The sequence below is a fragment of the Mesoplodon densirostris genome, chromosome 18 (assembly GCF_025265405.1).
Source record: "Mesoplodon densirostris isolate mMesDen1 chromosome 18, mMesDen1 primary haplotype, whole genome shotgun sequence".
In the NCBI taxonomy this organism is placed as follows: domain Eukaryota; kingdom Metazoa; phylum Chordata; class Mammalia; order Artiodactyla; family Ziphiidae; genus Mesoplodon; species Mesoplodon densirostris.
In genome coordinates, this window is record NC_082678.1 from 51,976,738 (window position 1) to 51,995,620 (window position 18,883).

Sequence of the window (18,883 nt, forward strand, 5' to 3'; positions counted from 1 at the left end):
TTGGAGGGTCCTGAAAAATATCTAATTTGACATATACCAGAAGCAGAAGACTCAATGACTTTGAAAGTTCTATTTGATTCTTCTACAAATCTGCTGTTTTTAAAAAATGGTTTCTTATTGTTTTCAATAGTTTAAAATTTCTTCTTATATGTCGAATTATTTAAAACATACTTATTATATATTCTCTTTAAGATGGTTAAATAATCTCATTTGTTTGTGTGTGCCAACTGTCATTCACAGTGAATTTTTTCTCTCTGTTTTGTAAGCTTTGATTGCAAATTTATCTTTAGTGCAGTTATTTTCTTTGGGAATCTCTTGTAGCCTGGGACTGTGGGAGTATCCTAGTGATGGTTTTGCATTTGCTTTTGCCAAGTGCCCAGTTCTGGACCTATATTTTTGTTAATTTCTCAGCCCCAGATTGTATGGGTTGTACAAATGTGGGCCTCCAACCCTTGTAAGGTGACAGCCCTGGGTGATTTTTCCCCCTACCCAAAGCTTAGGCAGAGCAGACAGGCTTCTTGTGCTGGTAATAGATTTTTCTCCCTTCCCTCTCTTTTCTCTATGTCTCTGTCTCTCTTTCAGTGTCTCTTTCTTTTTTTAAGGAAGTGCATAGCCCTTTCTAGCCGTGTTTTATGCAGGCCTCTGGTTCTACTCTCTGCATTATGAGGGTACAGGACTTTGTATCCAGTCCCGTGTGGATGTTTTTAGCCCCAGACCCCTAGGTTAAGGAGAGAAAAAAAATCTAATTGACTCTCACCCTTCTTTTGTTGGCTAGATCATGCCTTCAAAACCATCTCTGGTTTTCAGTTTCCTTTCCATTTCTGGACTTGGGTGGGTACTTAGTGTTTGTTTTGCTTTATTTCTATACATTTAAAATATCTTTTTGTTGTTGTTCAGTTTACCTAGTTTTTCTAGATGTTTTAGTGATAGGTTTTCCACTTCATTTCTTTTGCCCAGACTACCCTTTATTTGATTTCTCTGCCTTATAAATTCACAAAATGTTCCTTCCTTGTGGTAAAAACTGGACTATAAAAGGAATTAAACTTTTCTTCCATTTCTCACAAACAACCACAAGAGTTAGCTTTTCAAAAGTTGGTGTTGCTGATTTATTAAGTTGTGTTTCCTAAGGAGTCATATTCCATATTTTTAGGCTCTTTGCAGCAGCTGTGGAGTTTGTAGCATGTAAATCAGTTTTGAGGACCTTCTCATTCCCAGTGTGAACTGCTAAGCTTTTCTCACCCTGATGATAAGAAGAACATTAGTGTAAGTGCTTAGAATAATTTTAATGTTAGCTATACATCTATGGGCTAAAGTGAGTGAAAGAGGAATTTGAGAAGGAAGAAATAGCATTGATTTCATTTTTAGCAACTGAAGGTTTAGTGTGATGATTAATGTCAATTTTAAATTATACTGAAATGGTTATACTTTGAGCTAATATTTTGAATAAGGTCATGTACTATTTGTGCTTTTTCACACATCTCTTTCTGCATTTATGAAAATAAGTAATTTCATTCTATTGCTTACATTTTTGATATCTGTTAATTGAAATAAGCAAGCTTCATTAGGAAGCACACAACAATAGATTAGCAGTACCAACTTTTGAAAAGCTGACCTCTGTGGTTGTTAGTGAAAAAAAGGAAGAAAACTTTAACCTCTTTTATTTATTAGGCTTAAGTGAATTTCTTAGCAGTTTAAACATCTATATTTTTGTTAAGTGCTAAATTTTTCTACATTTTTGGTAACTTCATATTTAATAAGAGGGAAATTTGGGGTTTGGGAAGATTTTTGTCATTACAAGCTTAAGTTCTGTGAGAGAGGGACACTAATTAAATAATCACGTAAGCACACGTACAGACTGAAAAGCGCAGTGAATAAAGGCTTACTTATTTTTTTTAATACAAAGTAAATGTATCCTGTGAATGTAGATAAAATGTCATTCATGTCTCTGAAGTCTAGTTGATGTGAATAGAGGTTAATAAAATTTATCTTTTTTTAACTTATAATTTGAAATTTGAATTTTATATTATAGAAAAAATTTTAAAATACACACAGCAGAGAGAAAGTATTTCAAATATCCAAGTATCTCTTACTGTGCTTCAGCAGTTATCAGCATGCTGTGATCTTTTTTTTTTTAATAAAAATTCTGTATATTAAATTCTGTATATTGTACAACATGGTAATTTGATGTACATTGTGAAGTTTACTGGATTATCACAGTTTCTTTTGTCACAGCCCCTGGATTAGTTATGTTCCTTTAGATTTTCATTAAATTTATTCTCTTATTTTTATATGTGTATTTTCTCTTATAAACTCATCATTAGGGTGAGAAGAGTCTGTTGAATTCAGAATTTTGGACTATCCTAAGACTTCAGTTGATAAATTATTTTTGGTTTTTACTTTTCAGGTTACAGGAATTGACTGTTTGTTCAGAAGACAATGTTGATGTTCATGATATAGAATTGTTACAGTATATCAATGTGGATTGTGCAAAATTAAAACGACTCCTGAAGGGTAAGTTTAAATGTATGATATATCTGAAATTAATCACTGTGGGTGAAAAACCAGTATGTTGAATGTACTAATTATACAAATTGTGTTGAGCTAGAACATCAAAGTGGATTTTATAGTGCAAATGTCCTTGAGAAATGGACAGTAATACATTATGGTTCAGTAGCAAAAATGAGTATCTTAAGTCTTGGCAATGGAAAGTTTTGTTCAACTACAATTTTTCCTTTTAATAAAGAGAATGTGAGGATGCTGTTATTTAATTTTTCTAGAATTTCACCTCTTGAGGGTAGCTAGTAGGTTATAGAAGTTATTTGTTTAGCTATTGGTAGTGCTAAAAGCAGATAGCTTAGCAGGATATAAAAGTTTCATTGCAGATGGAACTAGAAGATTGTGCTCTTACGATGAGAGGAGAAATTGAGTCAGGAATCTCATTTCTGACATTCTGTTTTCATTTCTGTTATTGACTTACTAACTTTATAGCATTACAAAGTCTTTTACTCTTTCAGTGCTTAGTTTTGCTTCCTTGTAGAACATGTCAATAGTAGTCACACATGGGAATGTTATAATGCCTAAAATGTGTGTTTTTAAAGCTTTGGAAAGTGCTTTCTTTGATTATGTTGATTGAAATAAACTATCAGAAGGAAATGAGAGAATTTTTGTGGTAAGCAGGAATGTGTTAATATAAATCAAATATCATTGAGTATTATTAATAAACTGAGTATAAATACCTAAATTCATTTCACAAAAATTGTGTTTTAATTTTATGTAATATTGGATCCTGGCTAATTTAAATGTGGAACCTTACAGTATATGATTCACACTCATTTTTATTTTACTTTGTATATTGATATAGGAATTGTCAATAATGTTTTTAATGTCTGACCTAAAAGGAGATTTAGTTATACTAACTTTGAAAACCTCAACAGTTCTACAGTGTGTAATTTTCAAAATACTATGTTTAGTTTTCTTAACATTTGCTTTAAACTCAACAACTATTCACCAGAGATGTAAAAAGGCTGTGTCTATATAGATGAATACTATAAGGCTGTGTTCCAGCTATATTACCTTGTTCAGAATTTGTGATTTTAGATCGTTACCATTATAAAACCAAGCAACAGTTAAATCACTTTTCAGTAACTTTAATAAAGGAAAAATGGATCATTTTAGCTGTTATGTCAAGATACAGACAAGTGGGCAGCAATTATTTTACATTATAATAAACCACCACTCAGGTTGGTTGAAAGTTCAAGATTTTAATATTTATCATTAAACATTGAAAAGTTAAGGAAGTGAATGGTAGTATTTAGAGATTTAATCTTTGTATAATGTTTAAGAAATGTAAGTGGAGTTTTGTAATTTTTTTTCATAACTGTTCAGTGACATTTGGGAAATCTAGTCCAGGGTGCCTATGGATTTTGTTTGTTTGTTTAAAGATCAGTTTTCTTAGAAATGTTTAATCAATAATAATTAATTGAGATGGTTCTCCATGCATGAATGAGAGAAACTAAGTGTGTGGATAAATTACTTTCTTTTTATTGTGGTAAGTTATCACCATTGAATGAAGCTTCCTTATGATCATAAATTTAGAGTTTATGCTGATAAATGTGAAATATAAAGCTAATATTAAATAGACCAGCAAAAGATGGTTCTACATGATAATGGTGAAAGGAATGGAAACTTCCTGTAATATGGAATAATAAAAGTAGTGATGTGTTTTAAATTCGATTCAGCAGCTTTTGTTGGGAAACTGTATGTAAGGAACCATGCTAAGTGCCGGGCTTACAAAGATTAATAAAGTATTGAATCTCTCCCTTTGGAGCTCATGGCCTGGTTTATGAGACAAATATATTATCAGATTATTTGCAAAGCAGTGTGGCAAAGCTAAATAGAGTGAGCATAAAGTGAGAGAATAAGTATCTATGGGTTTGGAGGTGGGAGATGTTAAGAGGAAAAGAGCAAGATATAGAGAGGTACAAGAGTAGGTCAGATCATATTAATAAAAACATAGTAGCATTTATTGCATTTTCAGTATGTGCCAGATGTCACGCTATGCTCTTCACATGCTTTTTCTCATCAATACTCACAGTAACCCTGTGAAACAGGGTGATGATAATATTATCATCAATAATAATATCATCAATAATAATATTATCATCCCCTATATTGATGAGGAAACTGAGGCTTAAGTAACACTTACAAGGTCATACAGCTGTTGAGTGGCAGGGTCACATCTGTCTGTCTCTAGAACCAAAGTACCTAACTGCTGTACTGTTTTGCTTATGGGTTATTAGGCTTTATTTTAGTGGCCATGGGAAGTGATGCAGAGGCTTTTGGGTGGAAATTACCTTGATCAGTATTTTATTTTAGATATGCCACTTTGCTTGAAATTTGCAGGATGATTTGATAAAAAGTTACATGAACTTCTGGGACTTGGTTGTATAGTAACGTGAGGTAGAAATAAGGATAGTGGAGATCTGGATGGAATGGGGTAGGGTGGAGACCAATTTGTTATGGTATTTAGGAAGTAGAATACATTGCATAGCTTTTGGTGATTAATTTAGGTATGTGATGTTAAAGGTAAGTATCTCCAAATGTTACAGAGCAAGCTGGTTAAAGCAGAGAAGAAGGTGGCCAGGAAAACGATAAATTCAGTTTTAGATCTATTGAGTTTGAGGTATTGGTAGGGTATCCAGTCAGAAACTTGTAGAACTGGAGTTCTACAAGTATATATAAAATATTTATACATTGGAATTGAGAATAGACTACTGTGTATAACACATTTAAAGTGTCATAAAGGTAAAGTTGATGAATATAGGAAGGCAAAAAGACTCAAGTGTACTGTAAAGTGGAATGCTATTGTTTGGAAGTCAAAGGAGAGCAAGAGCAAAGAAGGTTGGAAGGGTATGTTTTAAAACTGACTTGGAGAGCAAGTTGCTCATTTCCAAGTCCAGGGAAAAAAGTGACTTTTAAAGGATTATTTAGACAATTTTATAACTTGTAGACTCATCTCTATCTTATAAAGATATTTGTGTAATTGTAATAAGTACCTGCATCCCTTCATTAAAAGTCCATATGGGGAGTTCTCTGCCAAGAGACTGTTACCAGTAATATAGTTTATAGAAGAGTCATCTTTTCCAGATATAAATCTTTTTATAAATGTGGACAATACATTTATAGAAGAGGAAATTAAAATATCTAATATATTTACATGGCAAAATGTTTAGTCTTATTTTAAAAATGCATTCTACTGCTTTGAACAATCAAATTAGTAGAATAAAAGAAATGAACACATTTAATGATGGCAAGGATGTGATAAGGGCACTTTCATATGCTTCTTGGTGGGAGTGGCCTTTGGCCCAACCCTTCTGAAAATCAGGTTGGCAATATTTATCAAGAGCCTTAAAAATATTCATCTCTTTGGACAGTTCTTTTTCTAGGTATTTATGTGCCTTAAAGAAATAATCGGAATGTGGAAAAGACTTGGATATAAAAGTATTAATGTTACTTATAATAGTGCAGTATTGGAAATAAATATGCAACAATTGGAAAATATTTCAATAACCAGTGACTTAATACAGTGACTTAAATATCCCGAAAGACATCAAAGCATACTGAAAAGACTATGGCTTTGAAGCCCAATTCAATCATTTATTAGATCTGTAACCTCAGAAACACAGTTGGCTCATCTGTAATACCTGAAAGCATTAAGATTTTGAAAGAATTAAATATATTAGATTGAAAATACCTGGCATGTTGTAATTGTTCAAGTAATATTATTATTGTAATAGAGCCATCAAATATATGTGTGAGGAATTTTTAATGATATGGAAAAAGTTGGGGATATGATGTGAAATGTTAAGAATAGGTTTGATATGAACAGGTTTTGTTGTGTTATGGTAAATGTATTTGTCTTATACATGCATAGGAAAAGGGAAGGGAGAAAATTCACTGAACTGTTAACTGTGATTGTCTCCGAATGGTAGAATCATAGATAATGTTTTAAATTTCCCTTAGATTGCTGTGTATTTTTTGAATTTTCTACAATGACCGTATATTTTAGCCATTTTTTAAAAATGTAGTTATTATTAGAAACAAAACAAAGGAAAAAATTCACAACAACCTTTGAAGTTCAAGGTTCAGTTTGGTCTTTAGTGGACATAACCAGTGAAGTTTTGGCTTATACTAATTATCTTTACCTTTACATTGCTTATAAATAATACTGGAACAAAAGTTTGTATATAAAAGGAAAGTTATTTTTACCAGTAGCTCTGAATTGTATTTGTGTTAACTAATTAAACTAGAGTTAATTGTAAAACTTTTTTTTTTTTCTCCAGAAACAGCATTTAAATTTAAAGCCCTAAAGAAAGTTGCACAACTAGCGGTTATAAATAGCCTGGAAAAAGTAAGTAATAACCTCTTTGATATTAAAGTTTTGTTAATTTTTGGTTATAAGTGTTGCTGTCTTCAGGATTTTGAATCAAGGAGTTATGACTTGAGTGATAATTTCACATTAATTTTTAGGAAGACTGCACTGCAATATTCTTCCGAAGGAAATTAGAATTTTGTGATATAATTGGAGGCATATGTTATTTTATTTACTATATTAAGAAAATATGACATAAAAACATATGTTTTGTTATTTGTAGGCATTTTGGAACTGGGTAGAAAATTATCCAGATGAATTTACAAAGTTATACCAGATTCCACAGACTGATATGGCTGGTAAGGATAAGATTGGTTTTTATTTGTTTGTTTGTTTTTGTCTTTTAAACTCTTACTTATGAGGTAAAAACCTATCATTTTCAAAGTTATTTTGTTATTATGGTGCTTTTAATCTTTTCAACTTATGTCAAATAGGAAGTATTATTTTTTTCTTATATTTCTAAATTAGCCTCAACCTTTTTCCTTTGAGCAAATGGATAAGGAAGTTTGAAATGAAGCTCTGATCTTTAATTAGAGTTGTAGATTGGATACTGATGGCTCTTTGGTGTAGTGAAGCACCTTTTTTCTGTGTGTGCTCTGAGGCTTTAGTTTGTATTTAGAGAGATGTGTGTAAAGTAGGAATATCCCCACTTGGAATTCTCAAGACACAACTGCAAGAAGGAGAATAGACCCCTGGAGAGCTTTGGTAATTCCCTTTGAGAAGCTATTCAGTCTTCGTTTCTTGGATACATCACACTTTGCATAAGGCCCTGCACATTGAGACTAAATACAAGTCTGGCCATTCTAAAATCTGGACTTCTCTAGGATGGATCAAGATAGCTGTTCTAATACATAGACAATATAACCTCTTCTAATACACAGACCATATAACATTGCTTGAATTGAATGAATTTGCTGAGTTAAGTGAACTTCCAAGTTTATCTTTTAAAAATGTGGCCTTTGGGTTTTTGGATAGCACCAGCTTTTAATTTAGTGCCAGAGATTTTCTTCTCATCTAATTATATCATTTAATGTTTATATTTTTCACATAGAGTGTGCAGAAAAACTCTTTGACCTAGTGGATGGTTTTGCTGAAAGCACCAAACGTAAAGCAGCAGTTTGGCCACTACAAATCATTCTCCTTATCTTGTGTCCAGAAATAATCCAGGATATTTCCAAGGATGTGGTTGATGAAAACAACATGAATAAGGTGAGGAGGGCAAAGTTGTTTCCATCATGTCCAGATGTGAAGCAGTTTTTTTTTTTTTTTTTTTTTTTAATTTGGCCACACCGTGCGGCTTGCAGGATCTTAGTTCCCCGACCAGGGATCGAATCCAGGCCCAGCAGTGAAGGCACCGAGTCCTAACCACTGGACCGCCAGGGAATTCCCATGAAGCAATTTATTTTACTCAAGGTGTATATTACTTTAAGCTTAGCATTCTGTAAGCATGATATTTCAGGTGACCATTTCTAGTTGCATCATTGTAGGTTTTTTTGTTTCCTGTCCTTAGCAGAGACATACTTGGACATAGATTTAGTTGGAGGAAAAATATGATATCAGTGATAACACTCATTGATTAAAGACTTAAAATAATCCTGTAGTTGCATTCTTTTACCAGAAAGGACAGTATTAAACATAGTTTTTTAATAAATTTATTTATTTATTTTATTTATTTATTTGGTTGCGTTGGGTCTTTGTTCCTGCACGCGGGCTTTCTCTAGTTGCGGTGAGCAGGGGCTACTCTTTGTTACGGTGTGTGGGCTTCTCATTGCGATGGCTTCTCTTGTTGCGGAACACGGGCTTCAGTAGTTGTGGCACGCAGGCTCAGTAGTTGTGGTTTGTGGGCTCTAGAACACAGGCTCATTAGTTGTGGTGCATGGGCTTAGTTGCTCTGTGGCATGTGGGAACTTCCCAGACCAGGGCTCGAACCTGTGTCACCTGCATTGTCAGGTGGATTCTTAGCCACTGCGCCACCAGGGAAGACCCGACCCTAAGCATAGGGTTTTTTGTTTGTTTGTTTGTTTGTTTTTTAACATCTTTATTGGAGTATAATTGCTTTACAGTGGTGTGTTAGTTTCTGCTTTATAACAAAGTCAATCAGTTATACATATACATGTATCCTCACATCTCTTCCCTTTTGTGTCTCCCTCCCTCCCACCCTCCCTATCCCACCCCTCTAGGTGGTCACAAAGCACTGAGCGGATCTCCCTGTGCTATGCGACTGCTTCCCACTAGCTATCTATTTTACATTTGGTAGTGTATATATGTCCATGCCACTCTCTCACTTTGTGCCAGCTTACCCTTCCCCCTCCCCATATCCTCAAGTCCATTCTCTAGTAGGTCTGCGTCTTTATTCCCGTCTTGCCCCTAGGTTCTTCATGACCTTTTTTTGTTTGTTTTTTACACTCCATATATATGTGTTAGCATACGGTATTTGTTTTTCTCTTTCTGACTTAGTTGACTCTGTATGTCAGACTCTAGGTCCATCCACCTCACTACAAATAACTCAATTTTGGTTTTTTTTATGGCTGAGTAATATTCCATTGTATATATGTGCCACTATTCTTTATCCATTCATCTGTTGATGGACACTTTGGTTGCTTCCATGTCCTGGCTATTGTAAATAGAGCTGCAATGAACATTGGGGTACGTGACTCTTTTTGAATTATGGTTCTCTCAGGGTATATGCCTAGTAGTGGGATTGCTGGGTCGTATGGTAGTTCTATTTGTAGTTTTTTAAGGAACCTCCATACTGTTCTCCATAGTGGCAGTATCAATTTACATTCCCACCAACAGTGTATGAGGGTTCCTGTTTCTCCACACCCTCTCCAGCATTTACTGTTTGTAGATTTTTTGATGATGGCCATTCTGACCGGTGTGAGGTTATATCTCATTGTAGTTTTGATTTGCATTTCTCTAATGATTAATGATGTTGAGCATTCTTTCACGTGTTTGTTGGCAATCTGTATATCTTCTTCGGAGAAATGTCTATTTAGGTCTTCTGCCCGTTTTTGGATTGGGTTGTTTGTTTTTTTGATATTGAGCTGCATGAGCTGCTTGTAAATTTTGGCAATTAATCCTTTGTCAGTTGCTTCATTTGCAAATATTTTCTCCCATTCTGTGGGTTGTCTTTTTGTCTTGTTTATGGTTTCCTTTGCTGTGCAAAAGCTTTTAAGTTTCATTAGGTCCCATTTGTTTATTTTTGTTTTATTTTCATTTCTCTAAGAGCTGGGTTAAAAAGGATCTTGCTGTGATTTATGTCATAGAGGGTTCTGCCTATGTTTTCCTCTAAGAGTTTGATAGTGTCTGGCCTTACATTTAGGTCTTTAATCCATTTTGAGCTTATTTTTGTGTATGGTGTTAGGGAGTGTTCTAATTTCATTCTTTTACATGTAGCTGTCCACTTTTCCCAGCACCACTTATTGAAGAGGCTGTCTTTTCTCCACTGTATATTCTTGCCTCCTTTATCAAAGATAAGGTGACCATATGTGTGTGGGTTTATCTCTGGGCTTCCTATCCTATTCCATTGATCTATATTTCTGTTTTTGTGCCAGCACCATACTGTCTTGATTACTGTAACTTTGTAGTATAGTCTGAAGTCAGGGAGCCTGATTCCTCCAGCTCCATTTTTTTCCTCAAGATTGCTTTGGCTATTTGGGGTCTTTTGTATTTCCATACAAATTGTGAAATTTTTTTCTAGTTCTGTGAAAAATGCCAGTGGTAGTTTGATAGGGATTGCAATGAGTCTGTAGATGCTTTGGGTAATATAGTCATTTTCACAGTGTTGATTCTTCCAATCCAAGAACATGGTATATCTCTCCATCTGTTTGTATCATCTTTAATTTCTTTCATCAGTGTCTTATAATTTTCTGCATACAGATCTTTTGTTCCTTAGGTAGGTTTATTCCTAGATATTTTATTCTTTTTGTTGCAGTGGTAAATGGGAGTGTTTCCTTAATTTCTCTTTCAGATTTTTCATCATTAGTGTATAGGAATGCAAGAGATTTCTGTGCATTAATTTTGTATCCTGCAACTTTACCAAATTCATTGGTTAGCTCTAGTAGTTTTCTGGTAGCATCTTTAGGATTCTCTATGTATAGTATCATGTCATCTGCAAACAGTGACAGCTTTACTTCTTCTTTTCCTATTTGGATTCCTTTTATTTCTTTTTCTTCTCTGATTGCTGTGGCTAAAACTTCCAAAACTGTGTCGAATAATAGTGGTGAGAGTGGGCAACCTTGTCTTGTTCCTGATCCTAGTGGAAAGGTTTCAGTTTTTCACCATTGAGGACAATGTTGGCTGTGGGTTTGTCATATATGGCCTTTATTATGTTGAGTTAAGTTCCCTATATGCCTACTTTCTGGAGGGTTTTTATCATAAATGGTATTGAACTTTGTTGAAAGCTTTCTCTGCATCTCTTGAGATGATCATATGGTTTTTCTCCTTTTTCTCCTTGCGTATATTGAAGAATCTTTGCATCCCTGGGATAAATCCCACTTGATCATGGTGTATGATCCTTTTAATGTGTTGTTGGATTCTGTTTGCTAGTATTTTGTTGCAGAGTTTTGCATCTATATTCATCAGTGATATTGGTCTGTAATTTTCTTTTTTTGTGGTATCTTTGTCTGGTTTTGGTATCAGGGTGATGGTGGCCTCATAGAATGAGTTTGGGAGTGTTCCTTCCACTGCAGTTTTTTGGAAGAGTTTGAGAAGGATGGGTGTTAGCTCTTCTCTAAATGTTTGATAGAATTCACCTCTGAAGCCATCTGGTCCTGCACTTTTGTTTGTTGGAAGATTTTTAATCACAGTTTCAATATTATTACTTGTGACTGGTGTGTTCATATTTTCTATTCCTGGTTCAGTCTTGGAAGGTTATACCTTTCTATGAATTGGTCCATTTCTTCCAGGTTGTCCATTTTATTGGCATAGAGTTGCTTGTAGTAATCTCTTAAGATGCTTTGTATTCTATGGTGTCTGTTGTAACTTCTCCTTTTTCATTTCTAATTTTATTGATTTGAGTCCTCTCCCTCTTTTTCTTGATGAGTCTGACCAATGGTTTATCAATTTTGTTAATCTTCTCAAAGAACCAGCTTTTAGTTTTATTGATCTTTGCAATTGTTTTCTTTGTTTCTATTTCATTTATTCCTGCTGTGATCTTTATGATTTCTTTCCGTCTGCTAACTTTGGGTTTTGTTTGTTCTTCTTTCTCTAGTTCCTTTAGGTGTAAGTTTAGATTCTTTATTTGAGTTTTTTCTTGTTTCTTGAGGTAGGCTTGTATGGCTATAAACTTCCCTCTTAGAACTGCTTTTGCTGCATCCCATAGGTTTTGGATTGTCATGTATTCATTGTCATTTTTCTCTAGGTATTTTTTGATTTCCTCTTTGATTTCTTCAGTGATCTCTTGGTTATGTAGTAACGTACTGTTTAGCCTCCATGTATTTGTGTTCTTTACATTTTTCTCCCTGTAATTCATTTCTAATCTCATAGTGTTGTTGTCAGAAAAGATGCTTGATATGATTTCAATTTTCTTAAATTTACTGAGGCTTGATCTGTGACCCAAGATGTGATCTATCCTGGAGAATGTTCCATGCGCACTTGAGAAGAAAGTGTAATCTGCTGTTTTGGGATGGAATGTCCTATAAATATCAATTAAATCTATGGTCTATTGTGTCATATAAAGCTTCTGTTTCCTTATTTATTTTCATTTTGGATGATCTGTCCATTGGTGTAAGTGAGGTGTTAAAGTCCCCCACTATTACTGTGTTATTGTTGATTTCCTCTTTTATAGCTGTTAGCAGTTGCCTTATGTATTGAGGTCCTCCTGTGTTGGGGGCATATATATTTATAATTGTTATATCTTCTTCTTGGATTGATCCCTTGATCATTATGTCGTATCCTTCCTTGTCTATTGTAACATTCTTTATTTTATTTTATTTTATTTTATTTTATTTATTTATTTATTTTTTGCGGTACGCGGGCCTCTCACTGCTGTGGCCTCTCCCTTTGCGGAGCACAGGCTCCGGACGCGCAGGCTCAGCGGCCATGGCTCACGGGCCCAGCCGCTCCTCGGCATGTGGGATCTTCATGGACCGGGGCACGAACCCTTGTCCCCTGCATCGGCAGGCAGACTCTCAACCCCTGTGCCACCAGGGAAGCCCACATTCTTTATTTTAAAGTCTGTTTTGTCTAATATGAGTATTGCTACTCCAGCTTTCTTTTGATTTCCATTTGCATGGAATATCTTTTTCCATCCCCTCACTTTCAGTCTGTATGTGTCCCTAGGTCTGAAGTGGGTGTCTTATAGACAGCGTATATATGGGTCTTGTTTTTGTATCCATTCAGTGAGCCTGTGTCTTTTTGTTGGAGCCTTTAATCCATTCATGTGTAAGGTAATTATCAATATGTATGTTCCTATTACCATTTTCTTAATTGTTTTGGGTTTGTTTTTGTAGGTCCTTTTCTTCTGTTTCCCACTTAGAGAAGTTCCTTTAGCATTTGTTGTAGAGCTGGTTTGGTGGTGCTGAATTCTCTTAGCTTTTGCTTGTCTGTAAAGCTTTCGATTTCTCCATTGAACTGCATGAGATCCTTGCTGGGTAGAGTGATCTTGGTTGTAGGTTCTTCTCTTTCATCACTTTAAGTATATCATGCCACTCCCTTCTGGCTTGTAGAGTTTCTGCTGAGAAATCAGCTGTTAACCTTATGGGAGTTCCCTTGTATGTTATTTGTCGTTTTTCCCTTGCTGCTTTCAATAATTTTTCTTTGTCTTTAATTTTTGCCAATTTGATTACTATGTGTCTTGGTGTGTTTCTCCTTGGGTTTATCCTGTATGGGACTCGCTGTGCTTCCTGGACTTGGGTGGCTATTTCCTTTCCCATGTTAGAGAAGTTTTCGACTATAATCTCTTCAAATATTTTCTCTTGTCCTTTCTGTCTCTCTTCTCCTTCTGGGACCCCTATAATGCGAATGTAGTTGCATTTTATGTTGTCCCAGAGGTCTCTTAGGCTGTCTTCATTTCTTCTCATTCTTTTTTCTTTATTCTGTTCTGCAGCAGTGAATTCCACCATTCTGTCTTCCAGGTCACTTATCCGTTCTTCTGTCTCAGTTATTCTGCTATTGATTCCTTCTAGTGTAGTTTTCATTTCAGTTATTGTATTGTTCATCTCTGTTTGTTTGTTCTTTAATTCTTCTAGATCTTTGTTAAACATTTCTTGCATCTTCTCGATCCTTGCCTCCATTCTTTTTCCGAGGTCCTGGATCATCTTTACTATCATTATTCTGAATTCTTTTTATGGAAGTTTGCCTATCTCCACTTCATTTAGTTTTTTCCTGGGGTTTTATCTTGTTCTTTCATCTGGTACATAGCCCTCTGCCTTTTCATCTTGTCTATCTTTCTGTGAATGTGGTTTTTGTTCCACAGGCTGCAGGACTGTAGTTCTTCCTTTTGCTGTCTGCCCTCTGGTGGATGAGGCTATCTAAGAGGCTTGTGTAAGTTTCCTGATGGGAGGGACTGGTGGTGGGTAGAGCTTAATGGGATTTTTTGTTTATTAGGAGCAGTAATCCATTATTTTCAGTTGGTTGTAAATATTTTTTCCAGACCATCATTTCTTTTGACCATGTTATCTTTTTTAGCATAAATATTTGAAGTGTACAACAAATATAACAATGACCCATACTCATATTAACATTATGATATATTGCTTATCTTTTTTCTATTTACATATGATTTTAAAAATTGAACAAATAATAGTTGCATAAATTCTTCTTTAATTCCAGATAAAACTCAAGTCCCCTTTGATTCCACTAATTCCATTTTCTTTCCTTTTTCCCTGGGAACAGCTACTGTCAAGGGTTGGTATATATCCTTCTAGTCTACTTTTTAAAATTTTTATGAGACAGAGAGATTGAAATCAAGATCTAGTTCAGTGCTTCTCAGAGTGTGGTCTTAAGAGCAGCAGCATCAGCATCACCTGGAAACTTGTTAGAAATGCAAATTGTTAGATCCCCACTCTAGGTCTGCTGAAACAGAAGCTGTAGGGGTTGGGTACAGCTAGCAACCTGTTTTTATCAAACCCTCTAAGTGATTGTTGTGCACACTGAAGTTTAAGAACCATTGTTCATTTTGTTATGAAACAATAACTCCCCATAGTCCCCTCCTGCTAGCCCCTAATAGCCACTATTCTACTTCTGTCTCAGTGAATTTGACTACTCTAGATACCTCATATAAGTGGAAATATAGAGTGTTTGTCTTTTTGTGGCTGTCTTATTTCACTTAGCATAATGTCCTCAAGGTTCATCTACCTTGTAACATGTGTCAGAATTTCCTTTCTTTAAGGCTGAGTAATATTCCATTGACTCTATATACTATATTTTGTTTATCCAGTTTCATTTGTTCCTGGACTTTTGGGTTGCTTCCACCTTTTAGCTATTACAAATAATACTGCTGTGAACATGGGTATACGGATATCTCTTTGAGACCCTGCTTTCAGTTCTTTTTCATATATACACAGAAGTGGTATGGTTGGATTGTATGTAAATTCTATTTTTAATTTTTTGAGAAAGTTTTGTCTCTTTTAAGGTTACTTTTGACAGTTTATTCTTTGCTAGGAAATATATTTTTCAATTTTATCAGCAAGGAGTTATGTATATCTATATCTACATATTTTATTTGTAATATAGAAATATATAGACACAATGTTTGTTTATAATATTTATATATTCTCTTCTAATTATTTTCCTCAATATCCATGTTTATAACTCTTTCCTTATTTCTAATATGTCTCATATTTCCTCATTCATGTTTACTAGGGTTTATCTATTCTATTGGTCTTTAAAACCTGGCTTTTTTTTTTTTGGCTGCATTGGGTATTCGTTGCTGTGCGTGGGCCTTCTCTAGTTGCGGTGAGCGGGTGCTACTCTTCGTTGTGATGTGTGAGCTTCTCATTGCAGTGGCTTCTCCTGTGGAGCATGGGCTCTAGGTGCGCGGGCTTCAGTAGTTGTGGCACATGGGCTTTGTTGCTCCATGGCATGTGGGATCTTCCTGGACCAGGACTCAAATCCATGTCCCCTGCATTGGCAGGCAGATTCTTAACCACTGCGCCACCAGGGAAGCCCCAAACCTGGCATTTTGACTTTATATTTTCTAACATTTATTTTTTGAGGTAATGGTTTAGTTCATCTATTTGCAATTTTTAAAAAAATTGTACAAGTATCTGTAAGGCTTTGGATTTTACTTTTTAGCAGCAGTCTTGGTTTTCAGATGAAGTTTCCTCAATTTTAGTAATTTCCAATTTCTAATTTCTCTTGCTTAATTGCCATATTCGACTTAGAGGAATGTTTTATAGTTTCCAAATTGTTAGTTTTTTGTGATTTAAAAAAATTAATTGTGATACATATTTGTGTAAAAAGGTGTTTCATGGTCAGCAGAGTAGAATGTGTTTAATTTTAGTAGGACCCAGAATTTAATGCAAATCTTTAATACCACTCTTAGAACTACCGTGTAGGTGGCTTGAGATAGTATGCTGTGAGAAATGCTTGGTTTAGCTGGCTGGCCTCCCACAGGTAGCCAGTTGACTTTGGCAATGTGGCAGAACTCCTTCCAGGCTTTGGTAATCATGTGTAGTGCTTTATTATAAAGCAAGCAAGGCAACAAACAACAAACAAATAGAACCCTAAACAGATCGGATCAGGCTTTCATTTACACCAATCCTAGACTGCAGACTATGTATGGAAAGCAGTTCTATTTTTCAGTTTCTAAATTTTTTTATTATTTTTAGTTGTATTACTATCTTACTGTATTAGGGTAGGTAGTATAATGGCTCAACCAAATAGAACTTTATTATACTTAATGAAATAGTATTGAGCAGCCGAACTGAGTAGCTTTGTAGGACAGTCCTCCTTTTTGTGGTTTCTTAGGACCTTGGTCAGCAACAACTGCCACTTTCCATACATGGCTTCTGTGGGAGTTGTTTCCATTCTGTCAGAGCCAGAGGGAAAAAGATAACATAGAAAAAAAGCATGCTGAGGATTTTTATGGGTCAGGCCCTTAAATAGCATGCATCTCTTTCATTCACATTTCATTAGTTGAACTCAGTCATATAGCCACATTTAACCGCAAGAGAGGCTGAGAAATATGGCTATATCTCCAGGAAGAAGAGGTGAACATGGGAACCAAGGAATAAAGGAGCTCGAGGAGAGATCAGCAGTCAAGGATAGCTTAAGACTGCTGTCTCCCTAGAATTCCCAGTTATTTCTTTAAAAAAATAATAATAAATAAATAAATTAATATATATATTTGGCTGTGTTGGGTCTTTGTTGCTGCATGTGGGCTTTCTCTAGTTGCAGCGAGTGGGGGCTGCTCTTCATTGCGGCGCGCGGGGTTCTCATTGCGGTGGCTTCTCTTGTTGCGGAGCACTGGCTCTAGGCGCACGTGGGCTCAGTAGTTGTGGCTTACAGGCTTAGTTGCTCTGCGGCACGTGAGATCTTCCCAGACCAGGGATCGAACCCATGTCCCCTGCATTGGCAGGCGGATTCTTAACCACTGCACCACCAGGGAAGTCCTCGTTATTCCTTTATGGATAAAAAGTTATTTATCAAGAGTACCTGTTTACTAGGATAATAATACAGGCTATATATGCTGTAAGAATTCAGATGAAGCTTGGATAGTTAGGAAAGTTTTATGGAGGAGGTGTGGAACCTTAGTTGAACTTGAAATAAGAAAGGAATTTAGATTAGAGAAAGAAAGTGAGTGTTGTTCAAGCCAGGGTAATCAAGAAAATGGATATAAAAATGTTGAAGGTATGTTCAGAAAAGTTAGCTAGAGCGTGGAAGGTTCACACAGGCAGTTACAAGAAGTGAAGATGAAGAGCAGATGTGAATAATCTGGAAGACATTGTGAGCCAGTTTGCGTTTCAACTTTATTCTTAGGCAATTAGGAAAAGTCTAAAGATTAGAGTTAGAGGTGAGATATGCAGAATAGTGTTTGAGACTGATCAAAGGGAAGTCCAAAGTGGGAGTTGGTTCAGAGGAAATATGAGTTTAGCTTTTAAAATTTTATTTACTTATTTATGTTGTGGTGAAGTAGCAAAAAATTTACCCTTTTAACTGTTTTTAAGTATACAGTTCAGTGGTGTTGAGTACACTCACAGTGTTTTTGTGTTGTTGAGTTGTAGGCGTTCTTTAAATATTGTGGATATTAATTCCTTTTCAGATATATGATTTGCAAATATTTTCTTTCATTCTGTGGATTGTCATTTCACCTTCTCAGTAATGTCATTTGATACACAAAAGTTTTTTGATTTTGATGAAGTCCAGTTTATTTTTTGTTGCTTGTGTTTTTACTGGTATCATATCAAGAAATCATTGCCAAATTCGGTGTTGTTAAGATTGTCTTGTATGTTCTCTTATAGGATTTTATAGTTTTAGTTGTTTAGATCTTTGATCCATTTTGAGTTCATTTTTGTATACAGAGTAAGGGAAGGATCTGACTTCATTCTTTTGCATGTGGACATCCAGTTTTTCCAGCTCTCTTTGTTGAAAAAAACTACTTTCTCCACTGAATTTGATCATATATTCGAGGATATCTTTCTGCACTTTCTGTTCTATTCCAGTGGTCTATATGTCTGTCTTTATACCAGTATCACAGAGTTTTGGTTACTGTAACTTTGTAGTAAGTTTTGAAATCAGGAAGTTTGAGTCTTCCAACTTTGTTCTTCTTTTTTCAAGATTGTTCTGGCTTTTTGGCTTCCTTTGAAATACCATATGAATTTTTGGATGGGTTTTTCTATTTCTGCAAAAAACACTATTGGGGTTTTGATAAGGACTACACTGAATCTGTAGAGTGCTTTGGATAGTATTGCCATCTTAACAGTGTTAAGTTTCCAATCCATGAACATGGGATGTGCTTCCGTTTATATCTTCTTTGATTTCTTTCAGCACTGTTTCATAGCTTTCATT

General features: G+C 35.2%; 1 protein-coding gene across 6 annotated transcripts in view; it reads left to right on the top strand.

Moving 5' to 3' along the window:
• NF1 (neurofibromin 1) overlaps window positions 1–18,883 on the top strand; it is a 261,641-nt gene that overhangs the window by 66,074 nt on the left and 176,684 nt on the right. For all 6 annotated transcript variants that reach the window (XR_009530430.1, XM_060082451.1, XM_060082452.1 and 3 more), the window contains 4 exons: window positions 2,405–2,511; window positions 6,843–6,910; window positions 7,155–7,230; window positions 7,983–8,140. Coding sequence is in view for 5 of the 6 variants with exons in the window: in XM_060082451.1 (XP_059938434.1) it covers window positions 2,405–2,511; window positions 6,843–6,910; window positions 7,155–7,230; window positions 7,983–8,140 (409 nt within the window). In the remaining variant the exon portion in view is untranslated. The remainder of the gene's footprint in view (window positions 1–2,404; window positions 2,512–6,842; window positions 6,911–7,154; window positions 7,231–7,982; window positions 8,141–18,883) is intronic.